Below are 18,653 nucleotides of genomic sequence, written 5' to 3'. Positions count from 1 at the left end.
GCCCCTTGAACACAGTTAAATTGGAAGCGCTCACAATGCCTATCCATTCAGGTAGAAGAAATTCTTGCTACTTGAAGGGGCAAGTAACCCTCACTCCACACCTCCCTATCCACCTAAAAAGCTATTTCTAATTCTTTTCTTATGTCAGTTGCTGAGTTGTAGTTCTGGATGGCCATAAATTTTTTTTAATGTAGTCTTGAGTTCAGGAGTGGAAATAAACATGTCTTAGATGTCAAGGGAAGCAGGAAGGAACTTCATAACTTCTATTTCTCAGGCTGATTTTCTTACCCCAATTCTTTTATCAGCATTAGGTGGGATGTAGAACTCAGAAATGCAGCATCTAGAGTCAGACATTCCGTGAGGCTTAAATGAGCATATTTTCGGCAGTGGGCTGTAGAGCAGAGCATTTTCAACAAAACAGATGTTGAAAGCTGTGTGGGAACCACCCAGGTTCTACAGACGGAGGGACTTCTTAAATGTTACCGAAGCTTTGTGGCGGCTCTCTGGAGTAGTGTTTCCAAAGAAATCAGTATTGCTTACGTGAACTTCTGTTGGCTTGCTTTTCCCTGACAGCAAAATTTTAGGATATAATGCTATTAAACAAACAAACAAACAAAAAACGTGGCTGGAGAGATGGTTCAGTGATTCTTAGCCACGCTGACTATTCTTCCAGAGGTCCCGAGTTCAATTCCCAGCAACTACATGGTGGCTCACAACCATCTGCAATGGAACCTGATGCCCTCTTCTCTTCTCATCTATCTAAAGACAGCTACAGTGTATTTACATACATAAAATAAATAAATCTTTAAATATGAATAAATAAACAAAGACACCCCCCCCAAACAAAAAGAAAACATTGTTTCTTAATTTGTAATGTTAAAGTCTCCTGGAACTCCTACTTCTAATGAAAATTGCAATTAGAGAGAGAGAGAGAGAGAGAATACATCTATCAATAGGACCTTGTACATTTATCATGTATAAGGCTATCAATCATATTCTGAGGCTAAAACTCTTAGAATTACTCTGAGTCTATTCTCCTCTGTGCCAATGCACACATACAATAGCTGTCTTACTTTCTTTCCTAGGCTTACCTGGAACTTTATTTATATATATATATATATATATATATATATATATATATATATATAGAGAGAGAGAGAGAGAGAGAGAGAGAGAGAGAGAGAGAGCGCCTTGGCTGGCTCCAAGCTCAGAGCAATTCTGCCTCAGCTTCCCAAGTGCTAGGATTATAGGCACAAGCAATGACACCCAGTGATATCTTTTCTAAAGTTCTTAAGATGTTGCTTTAGGCAAGATGGTTGAATAATCCACTCGAAAGCCACAGAAAAGCTATATTTTATTTCTACAAGAATGGACTGCTAATCAGGCTCCTTTAAATCATTTGTGAGAGCCAAGATGAAAGGGACCGCTACAATCTGCATTTAATCTTGTGGGATGATGGAGAGCGAGCATCCAAATGTGTTCCTAGGAAATGTCTAACTTATCTGCCATGGCTCCCTGACTCACCAGTCTTCTGGCACCACATCCAGGATCAGAACCTACCTTTTTCTAGTTTAATTATCTCAGTCAATGTCTCGTAAATCTGCATCATAAAACACTGAACCCAGCTTTAAACGCCGAAGGTGTGTCCCTATAGACAGGTATCAGAGAAGGCTTTCAAGCTAGAGGCAGGAACGGATCCCTTGGCAGAGGGAGCATCCCTTGGAATGGAGAAAGCCCATGGGGTTAGCTGAGACTGAACACTAGACACACTGTGGAGCTTTGATGAGAAGGACTCAGTTATTTATGATGGGAGAGGCTATCCACTGTCATGGATGCCCTACCCAGTCACAAACCATGCTTCTGGAGTGTCCCTCAGGCTGCCATGGGAAGCGTTCTAGGGACAGACACTAGTGTTTCCTGACCATCGGGCACTGTGAAACGTCCACGATTCTGCCACTTTAATCTTCCCAAGGCTGGCAGGGTTCACTGTCCCTGTGGTGTGACATGATGTGGACAGGGTAAGTGATTACCCAGGCTCAGCCCACTTGTAACTGAGACAGTCTTTGTCCCTTCATCCTCTGACTACAAGTTGAAAGGATCTTGTGCTCAGCACGGTATAGATATCACACACACACACACACCAACCTCCATCAGCAAGTCCTGTCATTGCCAAGGCTTGCCCTCGGTATCCTATCTCCTGACCAAACTGACCAAAGGGAATCCAGTCTTCGGTGTTGTTTCCCTAACTGTATTTGTGATGAAAACAGGGCACGCCAGTTCCCTCTATCCCAGCACCACTACGTCAGATTCGGCATCCCGAGACGGGTATGAGTCTAGGGGAGGCATGCTGGACTGGAACGACCTACTCGAGGCACCTGGCAGCACAGACCCTTTGGGGGCAGTGTCCTCTCATAACCACCAGGACAAGAAGGGTAAGGCCTTGGAAGTGCCACTTCCTATGGGGAGGGGAGAGGGGTGGGGGAAAGGGGAGGACTGTGTGCCTGCTTCCAGCTGAATCCTAGCAGCGTGAGGGCACCATCATTGAAGGCATCTCAGAAAAGACTGCAACCCAGCCTTTGAGCCAGGCTTGATCCCCGTTTGCTCTCTGACCTAGGAGAAACCACACAACCAATAACATGTCCCCCAGGGCTTCCTCTCTCCAGAAGAGATAGAGGCTTGGGCTGCTTCAGAGCCAATGCTAGCTCCTCAAATCTTTTCCCACTCCTCAGAACTTCTCCTAGTCTGATGCTGTGAGTTCTCAGCCCCTCTTCCTCCTGCCATAATGAGATGGAATGCTGTGCAGGTTTTGGCAAGTACAAGCAATGGAAGTAAAAGCCTGCTAGTCAGCGCTGGCCCCTCTCTCATGGTGCTGAATCTGAATAGCCCTGTGCTCCACAGACCACTATAATCACCCTTAGAGGACCAGAGGCGAAACAAAAATATGTTATTGAATCCAGGAGAATTGCTATGCATTTGCCACGGGAAGGAAGCTTCGCTAAATGAAAGGGACTCTACTGTGAACTGTCCTAAATTCTCCTTTGCTTTCTGTGCTGGCCTCCAGACAGGAAATGTCATGTCTTTTTTTCTCGCTGTTTGCTGCTTCTGGTAACACATCCTACTTCAGCCGCAGCTGCAAGCAGAGAGGCCTTTACTCATCCTGAAAACAGTCTTGTAAATAAATCAGTGCCGCAAAGGCCCTTATGTTGCTGGGGCCATCTCCCGCAATGCAGAATTATTTGCTTATATGTTTTCAAGAGTTCCATCTAAGCTAGGTTTGGAGTTTTGAGGGTCAGGCATCCACAGGGACCCTTGGAGGACAATGTATCATGCCTTCTCTTGGAGGTTTGTTTTGTTTTGTTTTTGTCTTAGATGAACTCCTTTATGCACAGATCCCCATGCTAATTTTTCCATATATATTTTTACGTTGCTTTTGTCCTGTGAGCACAATGCGCAGTCCTTTGCCCTAGTTCCCATGCCTAAGTGGTGAAGATGGCCCCTTTGCCCCGCTCTCCTGTGTGCCCTCTTTGCTGACTTCCTTATTCTCCTGTAGACTTCTGTTTCTTTGTATGTCCTGCTTCAAATCTATTTAAAGAAGAACAAAGCTGGTTTTGTCTCATCGGCCCCTTTAAGTTAGAGGCATATCTGTCCTTACCAGCTTACCAAAGTATTCAGTAAAGGGGAAACGGCCCAGCAGGCTGCAGGCCTCAGCATGTGACATTGTTTGTGTGTGGCTCCAGAACACAGATTCCTCATCCCTGGCTGTCTCCCTTTGGTTTTGCCTGTTACAATTTTCTGGGGGGTGGAAGAAAGTCTTTCTAGTCAAGCCTGGGTTGCAGTCATTTTCTCCGCTCTTCACTGAGAAAGGGTGGCATGCGTTTCCTCCGTTTATCTACTCCCCTAAGGAACGGAGGCTCTCAAGGAGTCCAATTAGCGCTTTGACAGATTGTTTTAACACTCGGCATTGTTCAGTTTCCCCGGGTCTTCTTATGAGCGCTGAGGAAGCTGGAAGCAGTGTGCATAGCGTCAGACAATGGTGGCAGAGTTGACTGCATGGGTGTTTAACATGGTTGCTGTTCTTGTGCTATGACCAGCCTCCTTGCCTTGCCCCATCAAATATGAGTTTGATTTTTTTTTTTAATTTAGACAAGTTCTAGTGTACCACTGGTGGGGCAATGCCAATGAGTTGTTATGCCAAAATCGAAATTGATAAGAGCTTAATGTTCCCTGTACCGTGATTTTTTTTTAATTTATGATTTTTGATTTCTTCTTTTCTCTGAATGACCTTTCTGTTTTGCTGCTCATGATTTGTTTCCGACGTCTGTTTTGTTTCGCCCGGCACTGTGTGGTATGACATGGTGATGACGTCACTCTGGAAAACATCCCTGCTCCTTTTCCGACTCACTATGATGTCCCTCAACCTGACCCAACCCGTGCTCTCTCTCCCGGCTTCTTTCCATCTCCCGATGTTGGTGCTTTAATGACGTCGCATCCTCGTGTTCCGCATCTGCTGGGATGTTGGACTTGTCTGGGTTTCCCCGAGGGCCTCTGCGAGTGTTCTCTCCACTGGGCCGATTGTCTCATGGGAATGTGACACATGTGTGTTCCAGCTCTCGGAGCCAAAGATACTCTGGAATTGTTTCTGAGATGCTTCATGTTTCTTCGCTAAGCAGAAACTGTGTCCATGGACTAGCTTCTTGGGAGGAGTCCCGTGCCCGGTGCCCTTTCATTTGAGCCATTAAACAAGTGTCAGTGAGCAACATGTCCCCAGCTGTCCCCAGTGCCTTAGCTCTGCATGGCTCCTGGCTGACCCTGGGCTGGGCACATTCCTTGTTCACTCCACATTTCCAATATGCATCTGCACTTCCAGAGTATGTTTGCTCGTTTTCTTTCTTTTCCTTGTCATGTCTTTGGTCTTGGTTTAACCCTGTGCATCCTGCACCTATGTCACAGCACCGTCCTCACCTTGCAGTCTAACCCCCTTCTGCTACCATTGCTCTTAGCCTCCCCTTTCAAAATAGTAGACCCAAGCCCTCTTCCCCCCACCCTGTGGACTGTTCCAAGGCTCTTTCCTTCTGTACTGTAAGTAGCATTCAGATGTTGTGCGGATATACTATCACACTAACAAAGAGCGAGAGACCTGCGAGGCACAAAGGAGCATTATCATAGAAAATGAAGTAGTTTTCTCTCTCAGTAACTAGTCTTGCTCTTCATTACCCTACTGGCCTTGTCTAATGCTTCTTTTCTTTAAAAAAGAAATGCCCGATATCTTCCAAGCCCTGGATTCATTACTTAAAAAAAAAAAACAACAACAACAACAAAAATCACATACTATACACACACACACAGAGCCAACCACTGTGTTTTATCTCTGGGCCCTGGATATCTGGAGCCTTTTAATCATCTACTTGATAAATTAGATGCAGCTTGACTACTTCTTTCTTGGTTTTTGCCACATCTAAAAATATATATTATGTATTCATCCAATAACCATTGAGGTGGTACTGGGTAGTTATAAAGGGGCTCTAATTACATATAAATAAAAGAGAAAACCCAGTTTATTTTTAGGCCTGGCTTACCCTCCACCATGCTTCCCCACAGCAGAAGAAAGAAGAGCTTTCATTTTTAAATTAGACAAATTTAGGGAGTAAATGGCCACTCTTATACCTTTCTTCTCTTACTGAAAATAGGAGTGGTAGGGGCTGGAGAGATGGCTCAGTGGTTAAGAGCACTGACTGCTCTTCCAAAGGTCCTGAGTTCAAATCCCAGCAACCACATGGTGGCTCACAACCATCTGTAATGGAATCTGATGCCATCTTCTATGTGCCTGAGGAGAGTGACAATATATATTAAAGGGAGGGAGGGAGGGAGGGAGGGAGGGAGGGAGGGAGGGAGAGAGAGAGAGAGAGAGAGAGAGAGAGAGAGAGAGAGAGAGAAGAGAGAAAATCTTAATTTAAAAAAATGGATTAAAACCTGATCCCCCAAGAGGGCTGCAAGTTACAACAGGAAGTTGGGCAGGCACAAAGCTGCCACTACTGTGGAGTGGTACAAATATGAACCATAAACCCCAAGCCTGCTGTGGGGATAGATGCGTGAACTCTGAGCAGGAGAATAATCCCCCTCTTCAGACTTCATTGCATAGCCCTCTCACGAGTCCTCGGAAAGCAGACAAAATGGTAACTAGAAAAGTAGATGTCCTCGTTTGGTGAGAAATGACAGAATTGTATGCTTATCCATTTTAGGAAAGTGATAGACTGAGATGTTATCATCTGGCCACACTTAGTCAAAAGGATATGGTCATTATAGGCAAGGGAAGGAAGTAGCATTTAAATTAAAATAAAATGAAGAGTAACTGTCGACAGTGTTTTAATCAGTGTGTAATTATGTTTGGGAAATAAGCTTCTGGTAAGACATAGGAAGTCTACTGGGGATGGCACGTGGATTGCTCATGTTTTCATGTTCATCCTGAATACAATTCTGTGAAAGAGAATTTGTCAGTCATCGTCTTCATTGCCAATTGCTTCTTCTCTTAATGCACCACAGCCTGTGACAGTGTTGCCTCTGAGAGGGATGTGTAGCATCTTACATGGGATGGGGAAGCTATAGGTGATGCAGGGACATTGTACGCTTTAGGAAACGCAAGTGGTATGGAGGGAATTTATCCCCCCCACCCCCCAACCCCCACCCCCAAACCTCTTCATTATGTCAGGAGATATTCTCCATCACTGCTGTGTCAGCCTCAGCTCCCTAAACTCGCTGCTGTCCCTGTGTAACCACGAGGGGACATCAGGCTTCAGAATGGAGCCTTGTCTTGGCAGCCAGACCCAACTAGACTGAACATTGTTTTACTCTCCGTTAAATTTAAAGTTAGCTTTCTGCCCTTGGAAAGTCAGTTTGTGTGTTATGGTCATGTAAATTCTCCATGTCAAATGCATTAAGTTGAGTAAATTAGAGTTTATTTAAAGCAACTATTAAGGAGTAATACTGGAGGCCATAGAGATATACTATTGAGAAAATCAGGCGGTGAGAGTTGTTGGTGTTACTACAGCTGTAGAAATAGTTCCTAACTTATTAAAGTTTGGGCCATGATGGCTTAGATGGATCACCAGAGTCCAGGAAAGATGAAACTGCTACCAAGAACATGGCCCTTGGTTCTCAGAAGAAGGTGTGATAGCTTGTAAGCCCTGGGCTGTCTGGGCCCTGTAAGGCCAAGTGATCGGGAGTCAGCGTTGAAACTGTCAGTCCTGTGTTCTGCCCATTTGTGTCTCAGCATCCAAGCTTTGGAACTGGGCGAGAGAATTTTAGTCAAGTATGAATTTAAAGACAGTAGATATAAACAATAATGAAGTTAGCCTCTTAGTCTTATGTATCCATCACAGGTTTTTGTTTGCTTGCTTGCTTGCTTGTTGTTTTGAGAGGCAATTTTTGTTTGTTAGGTTGGTTTGGGTTTTTTTTTTCTCTCCATCAGTAGTGTGTTCCCTAGGATAGGATGCAGCTAGCTTGTGACCACAGTATGGCCTGAGGAGGAGTTTAGCTCCAGCACCTCTGCTTCTGTGGGCTGTCACATGTTCCCATGTCCTGAAAACACACACACACTGACACTTTGTCCCTTCCCTTCCATTCACTCAGAGGTCCAGACCTTCAGAGCCAAGTCCTCTGTACAGACGGACTGAGGAATCTACACTGAACCACAGAGCCCAGGCCTAACTATCCTTGCATTTTAATAGTTGCCAATGCTTAGAAACCTATCTGATTCGGTATTTTAAAGCATTCGAGTTTTCCCAAGGAGAAAAAAGTCATTTCTTGGCTCTTCTCAAACTTTAGCCACATGGTTTTATGCACAGAAAATGTTATTCTTCATGATAGTATGTGAAGAAAAACAGACCTCTTGCTTTTTTGACTTAGGCCAGATGTTTTGTGCTCTTTTTTTTTCAGTGACATACTGTAACAAAAAATATTTTCTGAAGTCTCAGGCAAAACTCATCACTGATTCCATAGTGCATTTTAGGATACCACTGAGGAGCTAATCGTATGAGACAGACACGCCCACTTGCTGTCAGGGCGTATCCAGCCACAAGACACATGATGCACAAGTAGAAATGAAAGTGACAAAGGTCTATCCATGAACCAGGTCAAGACACACAAGAACAGATACAGGCCCTGGCTGCAATATCACGGGTGTGGCACCGTGGGTGGATGGATGGATGGATGGATGGATGGATGGATGGATGGATGGATAGATAGATGCTACATTCCAGCCCATCTTACCAGTCCTTTCCTTTGGTACCAATATCACAGCAGTAATAGGTCACCAACTGGCAGGAGTGGAAAACGAGTGTGTTGGATACAGGATTTCTACCTAAAATTTTGCAAACACTGACTTGTTGGATAGCTGGTGTTTTCTCTAAAAAGGTTTAAAAGCAAACCATGCTGATTACATAGCTTTTAGGTAGCATCAGAGTCGTCTTTAGATCAGACTATGGAGCGGGACTGGTCTCCAGGAAACACCTAGGGAAAAGGCTGCTGTCAAACATGCACGGTCAGAGGCAAAGCAGCTGAGAGAGAAGGACTGGCCTTACTGAGGGAGGGAGGACTGGCCATGCAGAGGGAGGGAGGACAGCCTCAATCAGAGTTCCTTTATTTCTGTTTGGGGGGAAGAGGATGGATGGAAGGTATCCTGTACTATACATAGGAAAATGGTATACAAGCCCGTACTGTTGGTAAGGAAAATAAAACTCTTAAAATGCCAACATCTCTAAGGGTATGTTATACAAGGTGCACACCATAAAGATTTAATATCACTTATAACTCTTCTCATGCTGTTCTAACCTCCAAAACTTTCAAGTCTGTACAAAAACTGTCTGTGAGCCGGGCGTGGTGGCGCACACCTTTGATCCCAGCACTCGGGAGGCAGAGGCAGGCGGATTTCTGAGTTCGAGGCCAGCCTGGTCTACAAAGTGAGTTCCAGGACAGCCAGGGCTATACAGAAAAACCCTGTCTCGAAAAACCAAAAAAAAAAAAAAAAAAACTGTCTGTGGGCTAGAGAAATGGCACAGAGGATAAAATCCTGAGGGCATGAGTTCGATCTCTGGGATCTTCATGATGGAGACAAAGAAAACTGATGATCACAAGTTGTTCTTTGGCTTACACACGCATGCCATAGCACCAGCATGTGTACACACACGCGTGCGCGCGCACACACACACACACACACACACAAATATTCCTCTGCTTCTTTGTTCATTTAAGAAGCATCCATGTACAAATGTCTTTGCTGGATGTTGAAAAAGATGAAGGATTTGATAGGAACCTGCAGAAGCAGCTTACATTCAATGGAGGAGATACACAGCTAACTTCTGGTGGGACCAAGGAAAGTCCACACAAGAGAACTAACTCTCTCCCTCCCTCTCCCTCTCCCTCTCCCTCTCCCTCCCTCTCTCCCCTCTCCCTCTCCCTCTCCCTCTCCCTCTCCCTCTCCCTCCCTCTCTCCCCTCTCCCTCTCCCTCTCCCTCTCTTACACACACACATACACACACACACACTAATTTAAACAGTTTTTAAATGATTGTCTGAGAGTTCGAGTCATGGAACCACGTGGTTGGAAGTAGAAAAGGAGGATTACATGGTAAAATACAACAAACTCAGATGAAATTAAACTTCAGATACATTTAAATGGGAATTTTCAAATATTTAGATAAAACTGAATGTATTGCAGTGTAAGCATATACCAAATATTGCATGAGATTTTTTTCTTAAAGCACTACTGTTTGTCCAAGCTTCTAGTTAGCCTTGTATCAAGTATTTTTTGTTACTTGACCCCCTATTGATTTATCCTAGATATATACATCCCTGATGGGACGTACTTCCTCCAAAGTATTATGTATCTGAAGTTTAACAGTAGCAGTGTCCTGGTTTGCTTTGTGTCGCTGTGTTAAACACCATGAGCAAAAGCAGCTTGGGGAGGGAAGAACTTACTTGGTTCACACTTCTCAGCAACAGCCCATTGTTGAGGGAAGTCAAGGGAGGAGCTGATGCAGGAGCAGAGGCAGGAATGGTAGAAGAGTGGCGCTTACTGACTTTCTCTCCATGGCTGCCATTATTAGATAAGCCAGAACCACCTGCCATGGGATAGAATTGCCCATGAACTAACCCCGTTCCTACTTGAGTTTCCCTCTTCCCAAGTGACTCTAGCTTATGTCACAAGGCCAAAAAACTAAGTAGCATATGGTGCCCACTATAGAGCAGTGCTGGAGGCTTACTCAATGAGGTTCTGGGAGCCTACCTCACAGCTGGATGACACTTGGAATTTGACAATAATCCACACTAGAAGAACTCAAGTTAAAAAATTCCTTCTGTAGCTGGGCAGTGGTGGCACACACCTTTGACTCCAGCACTCAAGAGGCAAGCGTTCCAGGTCAGCTTTGTCTACAGAGCAAGCTCCAGGAAAGCCAGGGCTACACAGAAAAACCTTGTCTTAAAATACACACACACACACACACACACACACACACACACACACATACACCACATCCTTCTGTGATCGTTTTATCACATTTGATTTCAGAAAAATAATCACTAACATTTGCATATTGGTCTGAAACATAGGATTGGTATTTGGAGCTACTAAGAGCAGGCTCCAAATGACACAGGTACCTCAAGAAAGCTCATAAATAGAATTGTTCCCAAGCAAGACCATTAATACACCTGGTTGTTATCAAGTTTATTTAATAGGAAGTTCTTAGCAATTGTCAAATGATCCAGATCCATGTTTGGTGTCATTCTGATGCTTGTTTGTTTGTGGGCACTGGAACTGAGAAAGCACTGGGAAATCATAGTTCAATTGTGGTGTGACAAGAGCATTAGTGTCAAAGACCAAGAGCAAACTTTCTTGAGGCTGTGCGAACAACCCCCTCTGCAGAGTGTGCTGTGGACAAGCATTGAACCTGGATTCTAATCCTTACCATCCACCTAAACACCTGGATAGGGTAGCTTGTGCCTGCAACCCTAGCATTGCACACTTGTGTGTTTATACCTGTGCACAAACACATACACACACATAAAAGATGGTATTCTGAGGAATGCCACTCAAAGTTGTCCTCTGGCCTGCACAAGCATCATACACAACACACACACACACACACACACACACACACACACACATACACACACTCCTTTTTCTGTTTCTTTGTTCATTTAACAAACATCCAGGTAGAAATGTAAGTTTTCTTCTGAGTGTTAAAGAAGATACAGATTTTGATAAGAACCCACAGTATCCATTTAGAGTTAATGGGCGAGCTACATAGCTAGCTTCTGGTGGTAGGAAATGAGGCCCATGTAAGAGAAGCAAAGAAGAGCAGACAGAGCATTGAGGGGGTAAAAGCAGGCCATAACTGGTTGGTTCCAGGTGGGGTTGACTAGGAGGAGGTATGGAAAGGCATTCAATGAAAAGTTGGATGTCAGAAGTTGCTTGGGGGAGTCAGAGTTGTGGAGACACATTGCAAGGAGAACAAATCGAGTGGACAAGGTACAAAGCAGAGGCATTTCGTGTGGGGTGACTAATGTGATGATCAAGGCTATGAAGGGCTAGAATGGAGCTGAGCTCAAAATGGGAGCATGGTGCCCTAAGTGTGGTGCTAAGGTGTCTTAGTTTTTCAGGGGGGGTGGGAAGTGGGGGGTGGAATGAGAGATAGCAGGAGAGACCAGGGGAAAGAAAAGCCCAAGGTGGATTAACTGACCTAGGCTGCTGGTTTGCTCACATGCATTTATGGATTACATAGATTCTATGAATTTGGGGAAGGGAATCTTGTGTCAGTTTTGGTTCTAACATGTATCACTGCCTACTGTGACATTTTTCCAGTGAAGAGATGGCAAACTGAACCCCAAAGTGGGGTTTCTCACTCCCGTTACTTAAGTACTGAACTATGTGGTCTGGAACATGGTGTGTGCAACTTAAAGTCACCGAGTCTGAGACAAGAGTGCTTTAGCTTCAGGATGTTGTTTGGGTCACTGCCCAGAAGCAGAATCGACTTGGGCTTTCTGACCTTTGGAAAGGACCTAGGAGGATGGCCACACGTGGACAGTTCATGAGTGAGCCTTGGGGTGGAGACTATGGGAACTTTCTATGCACACGTCTCAGAGAGGAGGCTCAGGCAGAGATGCCCATGCAGCCACTACAATTGTTCCTTGGGTTGTGCAGGCAAGGATGTAGATCTGATCTAATTAAATTTCTATCCTCTTGACAGCCAGCTGAATTCATCTAAGGTCTTGATGAGATTATTGTGGAAAGGGTAGAAAGGGGGAAAAAAAAAAAAGCTAAATGTCAGCCATGCAAAAGCTATTCTTCTCCCTGCCTGCCCGAGTCAGTACACCCACACTGGAATTTTCTAGAGATAAGCACCTGGAGCCCTCCCCGCTTTTATACATAACAGCCATTTTTCTCCCAAAATGAAAGTCCTAAATTATGACTAGGAAAGCTTAAGCTTTTACTTTTAAAACACCAGATTGAACTGTTGTGTATTAAAAAAAAAAAAAAAAATCAGCTGGGCGTGGTGGCTCACACCTTTAATCCCAGCACTCAGGAGGCAGAGGCAGGTGGATTTCTGAGTTCGAGGCCATCCTGGTCTACAGAGAGAGTTCCAGGACAGACAGGGAAACCCTGTCTCAGAAAACAAAACAAAACAAAACAAAACAAAACAAAACAAAAACAAAAATAGGAAAAAAAATCACCATCCAGTTGTGCTGCTCCCTTTGTAGCCATGTTCTCAGGCCCTGTCGTTCCTGACAGTACACTTCACCCCCCTTTCCCCTCAGTCTCTCTCTTTGTTTTTTCCACTCTCTCCCATCTTTTGTAGAAACACACATACACACACACACACACACACACACACACACACACACGATGACAAAGTTTTCTGACAGCTTAATGGAACTTTCAAGGACTCCGGGGACTAGGCTAGGCGTGATCTTATTAACAGAACATCTGGAGCAGTTACACACTTGCTCTTTAATTGATCCAACTGCTCTGTGTTCCCTCTAGATTCTGTTGTGTCTTCATAATGAAATTGTGAAGAGTCAATTTAAGAGTTTGGGTCCCATGTAAGAATGGAAAAACAATATTAGCTTACTCTCAGAGCCCACTCGGCGCCTAGTTCTGTGTGATTTGTTAGTTTTAAGACTTCTGAGCTAGCTCGCTTTGCAGCCCTCCTTGTTCCGCAGGCAGACTGGTCTACAGACAGCGAAATAAAATGGATAATTTCCTAAGAATAGCTGCTCTTTTCTAACATTACAAGTGAGAGTGGCCTCCAGCTCTGTAGGGCTTATCCAAAACATATAACAAACATCACTATACCAGAGAGAAGGGGCATGACAAGCTATGCTCTGTTGGTAGTACCAGGGCAATAGAGGCTGCTTAAAGTGATAAGCAATACCCTGCACAGTGCACAGACCACTGAATGGACTGTCAGCCGTCCCATGAACCTCATCCGACATAAGTCTCTTCAGCGCTTTAAATCTCTCTAAAGCCCTGAAGCAAACTACTGAAACATAGTTGGCTGTACTCAGATATGCTGGGCACATGTTAGATGAGATCTTAGTCAATGTCAGAGAGCCCATTATAGACAACGTAGAGGTTTGTCATTTCCAATTAATATTTCTTAACCTCTTCCAAGTCTGAAGCTTGGGAACTGTCTGTGTGATGCGATTCACTTTTAATGGAGTAATTGGAATTCTCCCACCCTGGTTATTTTTAAAGTTCATATTTTTACAAGGATCCATTTCTTTTCAAACATACATCTGCCATTCCTTCCATGGAGTCAGAGGTGGCCATTATGAATGGTATAGGAATAATAGAACTTCCATATGGACAGCCACTGACAATGCTTTATTTGAAGGGGGAGATGGTGTAAAGACATTTATAGGGCTGTAAACTATATTATGCCTAACCTTTCAGGCATATTAAAGTGTGTCATTTGCAGTCCGCTAGCCTCTTGTTATTCATAAATAATAGATAACCCTGGACGCAATCATCTGACATTTGTTAAGGTAATAAATACATCCTACGTGCTGATTGGCCTTGCACTCTGTGATTTAAAAGCACACAACAGAAATTTAATGTAACTTAAAATGTCGATGGACTTTCCAATTCTGTTCTCCTTAACAGACCCCAAGTGCCAAGTTCCACGGAGGGCACTGCCCTGCTGGGTTTTTCGTTATCATAAAGCAGTGCCTTAATATGAGACTCGTCTCAGGTTCCTCCTTTCAGTTGGAAAAATATAAAGAGAGAGAGGACCTTCCTGGGTTCTTCTCCTTGTGTCTAGTCATGCAGAGGTAGGGGGAGAGATTTTTACGTCTAATCATGCAGAGGTAGGGAGAGAGATTTTTACGTCTAGTCATGCAGAGGTAGGGGGAGAGATTTTTACATGCCCCAAGCAATTATCAGCCATCATGAGTGGAGATTAAGAAGCTAATGTAGATGTAGTCCAATAAAGAAGGTGAGTTTACCCAAGGCTGGGCACCCAGAAGCTTTCTGCTTTGTCTTCCCCTGAGATCCAGGCATACCTGGGCTGATCCAATCAGGGACACATCTGAGTTAAACAATCCAACCAGTAGCCAGTGGCCACTATTACAGAAGTGGGGATGTGCCCTCACATTAGGGCCACTAGAGACCGTATGCATCTTCTCTGGAGCTACGGGACTAACAAGTTGAGGTGGTTTGGTTTGGCGTTGTGAGTGTGGTAGCATATTTTAGGGGATATATAATAGTTTTGTCAGGTACTCGGTGCACATGCCCCGACACAGTCACAGATTCATGAGTAAAAATAAGAAAAGTAAATCTTTAAAAAGACAAAAGAAAGAAATTTGCGCAAGGAAGAAATGTGATGGATTTGGGTGTTTTCTAATAAAATAACACCACTTCAGTGTTCTTTGTCCGAAAGTTAGTGTTAATCAGAGTAAAGAAATCACACATATACCCTGAAGATGGGCACTTTGAACACCAAGGCACACTTGGTTCAATTACTTCTTATGTTTTTCATAAAACGTTTTGAAAACCTGATTATCCATCACCTCAGTTGTGTCTGATCTAAATCATATAGGTTTGTTCTCTTAAAAAATAATAATGCCAATAACATTGAAGGCGAGGTTCAAAAATGTCAGTGAACACAAAAATCTCAGTATCTGAGCCCAGCTAGGCTTTGATGCAGAGGAGGGGTTTGGGGCTGGACCTGAAGAGCTGTGTCTTTAACACGCTCAAGGTGTTGCTGATGCTGGCGAGCACTGAATCATGGCCATTCAAGTTGCTCATGGGGCATCTTTTTGAAGCTCATTTTCCAAGACTTTGGGCATGTCGGTATGTTTTGATCCTTTTTCTCCAATCTTAACTCACACAGTATCTTGGGTTCTATTCAAGGCAGGCGACTTTTCTGAGATTTTAGAAATACCGCTGTTGCTGTTTTAGAAAACCAGGTCAGCTGCTTGCCATATTAGCCCATTTCATGCTTCTAATAACCCTCATTTTATAGCCCATGTTGCTCAGGCTGATAGAGAAACTATAGTTAACTATAGAACCACATCTCAAATCCAGGTCTTTATAACCTCAAAGTTTATGTTCATAACTAACATCTTCCAGTGCCGTCTTCGAAGTGAAATATTACTAGGGCAGATCCCTTCCCTCTTATTTATTTTATCTTTTTTTAAACTCAAAGATTTGTCTGAGCCTCCCAATTTTATAAGGGTAGCCAGTTCCCCAGTTTACAGTTTGATATCTCATTATAAAGCAAAGGAAGAAGACAGGATGAGGAAGTTGGTCTGATTTCAGAGATCGTATAGATGTTAAAATCTTGGTCTTATCTGAAAAGAAAACATTGGGCCTTGGAAGTTTCACAAATGGTGCTGAAGATATGGCTCAGCAGTTAAGAGTAAATTCAGCTCTTCAGAGGACCAAAGGTCAGTTCCCAACACCCATATCAATCAGCTTAAAACTATCGATAATGGAGAAGTTGATACCTTTACCCTCCACTGACACCAGATGAGTGTATACATCTCTCTCCCCGCAACATTCACACACAATTAAAAATAATAAAATAAAATTTGTGCAAAACCACAAAAATAATCACTAAACTTATGCGGACAGTAACAGTTCTAAAGCATGAGTCCACAGACCAACATTCCAAGGCATGGCTTTAAAAATTATCGTACCATGACTCCTGATCCAACAGGGACACTAATCTACCTCCTGAATATCCAGTTCCACTGTCAAGGTCATGTCTAAGCCAGTGGAGCCTCTGAGGATGAGGCAACAGAGCCCAGGAGGAAATGGAGGCAGGTTCTAAAAGAAAATTGCACGAACTTCAGGCTTGCCCACCTTTCTCTTCACATAAAGGCATCCCAACCAAAATTGTCACCATCTCAGAGGTGACAGATCTGGCAGCAGGCTCATCCACAGTCAACCACAGTGAGCTTTATTTCAATGTGTGAGTCCTAACCTGGGGTTGTTAACTGGCCAGGGTAGGGAGCTGCGAGTCATACCCTTTAGACATCTCGAAGACTGGGACTCCTCCCAGTGCTTAATCTATATAATGCCAGAGGGTAAAAAAAGTAACAAAATAAAAAGGAAAGTTTGAGTTATAAATTCGAGCCCACTTCCAAGGCTGCTGGCATTTTCAGTCTCTTCCAAACCATCTGGATAACGTTAGTCCCTAACACAAGGAGACCGCTGTTTCCTGCCGAAGTAACCGCAGAAAGCTACCACTTCATTTTCAGTGTGGCCATCCCTGCGGGCTGGGGTGTGGCCCCGAGGACAGACAGACTGCAGTTGAGGCTTTCCCGATGCTTGCTTTCTTCTCTTCCTAGGGATTACAGTGAGCTCTATGTGGTTAGCCCTGGTGCTCGCTGGCTCTCGGTTGCTTCATTCATTCTGATTGCCTTGGAGGACTCGGAGCCTGGCAGTTTGTTGCAATAAGATTTTTTCAAACAAGAAAAATTGGGTTGTTAGATTCTATTCACTCAAGTTGTTATGAGGATTTCAAGGAAATTGCAGGCTTGTCTTACTCTACAGCAGAATCGGGAGTCTATTTTTAGGGGATCTGACTCCCGGGGCTTTTCTTGGGGTTTTGCCATCGTTCTTCGTTCTCAGACCCAACACAAACCCCCTCTGGCTCAACGATGGAGGAAATGTCCGTCCTCCTTTCTGCCTTTGCATATTTCTCTAAAGGACACAGAGCAGCTTTGTTGTCTTTGTGGTCACCGGGTCCGCTCTGCACAGATGCCTATTAATCAGTTCACTATGGAGACAGACACATCCATCATACCACCGCAGCCCCGAAACAGGCAGCCCACTGATCGAGGGTGAGAGGCTAAAGTACACACTTAACCATTTCGAGTTTCCTGGTCGCCTGCGTCTTAGACCAGGAGAGAAGGGTCACTAGAGGGGATGGGGATGGCTCGGTTTTTAGATTACTAAGCAGAACTGATTTTATCTAAGTCTGTCCACTTTGATAGGTCATTTAGCATCTCCAAGGTCTCTGTGTAAATGGCAGGTAATGGGTACGCTTGGAGATTGAGAGTTCTAATTGTCAAAAAGAGTGATAATGATAATAGCTGTGCTTTTGATGCAAGGGTACTTGGCTCTGGTTTCTTTGTAAGCTAGTAGTTTTTCAGTCCTGAATTTAATATAGAACAAAGCAATCTTAGCATCATCTTCCCCTGACAAGATGAAAGAACTCTGCTGCTAAATCAGCCAGGTTTTCCACACACCTTTTTTGGTCATTCAAGGCTGTCCAAATCTTTCTCCCAAAGGCTCATGGCTTCCATTTTTTCTTAGTTTTCCTCCAGCTGTATTCATTCACCCAAGCGTTTATTTACAGCTGCTTTAAGAGATATCTGCTGAACATCTTCCTGGGACTGATTGGTGAGTTTGTCTCTCTTAGACTAGCCTCGCCAAGGAAGACAAATATAAAGTATGCATCTTGCCAATGATGATTCTTGGAGAGAGGATCAGGGCCCCAGAATAGATGTAGAAAGTAGTCCTGGCCCAGAGTGAGGCAGTCTTCTCTTAGGTTAGACTCTAATAATCGAGCCACATTTGTGAGAAGGTGGGAGATAGTCCCAGACAGAGGGGGCAAAATGTGTGAAACTCCAGTATCAAAGGACAGTGCAGCAGGATGGGTCACACTAAAGTGTAAGGGACCAGAAAGGAGTTAGATGCTTTCTTACTGGTGTGGATACAGCAACCCTACACATCTTTAAAACTCAGCTCAATTTCATCTCCTTGTTAAAGCATTGTTTGGCCTTGGAATGGGAAGGGTATATCCTATTCTATTTCTATACTTTGGGTGGAGTTAATTGCAAGGTCTGCCTTCCTTCCCCATCCTGGCTTGTGCCTCCCTCACCACCAACCCCCACCTCTCAGCTCCATGCTTTAGTGTGCTCAGGAAATATCTGTCTGGCAAGGGCAGCCTCCACGATGCTAATATCAGGAGAACGGAAAGAAAGACAGCAAGAGAATCTCAGTCTAACCCAGAGTTCAGAGATAGCATCCTGTCCAAGTATGCTACCCTACAGCCCAGATCTGGCTCCTGTATACAGGCAAGGCAGGCGCGGAGGAAGCCGTTACCTACTTCCCAAAGCCACGTTTCTAAACAGAGGATTGGGTTTCTGAC

At 44.1% G+C, this 18,653-nt stretch overlaps 1 protein-coding gene across 3 annotated transcripts in view; it reads left to right on the top strand.

Moving 5' to 3' along the window:
- The window catches only part of Sema6a (semaphorin 6A), a 121,698-nt gene that overhangs the window by 93,803 nt on the left and 9,242 nt on the right, over positions 1-18,653 (top strand). For 2 of the 3 annotated variants that reach the window (XM_021150341.3, XM_021150342.3), the window contains one exon: positions 2,268-2,432. The exons of the other annotated variant lie outside the window; for it this stretch is intronic. In XM_021150341.3, coding sequence (XP_021006000.1) covers positions 2,268-2,432 — 165 coding nt within the window. The remainder of the gene's footprint in view (positions 1-2,267; positions 2,433-18,653) is intronic. 3 annotated transcript variants of the gene reach the window in all.

Source organism: Mus caroli, unplaced genomic scaffold, assembly GCF_978045245.1.
Source record: "Mus caroli unplaced genomic scaffold, Mus_caroli_1 scaffold_19, whole genome shotgun sequence".
NCBI lineage: Eukaryota > Metazoa > Chordata > Mammalia > Rodentia > Muridae > Mus > Mus caroli.
Note: the sequence above shows the minus strand (reverse complement) of the source record. Positions and strands in the feature narration are given on the sequence as shown.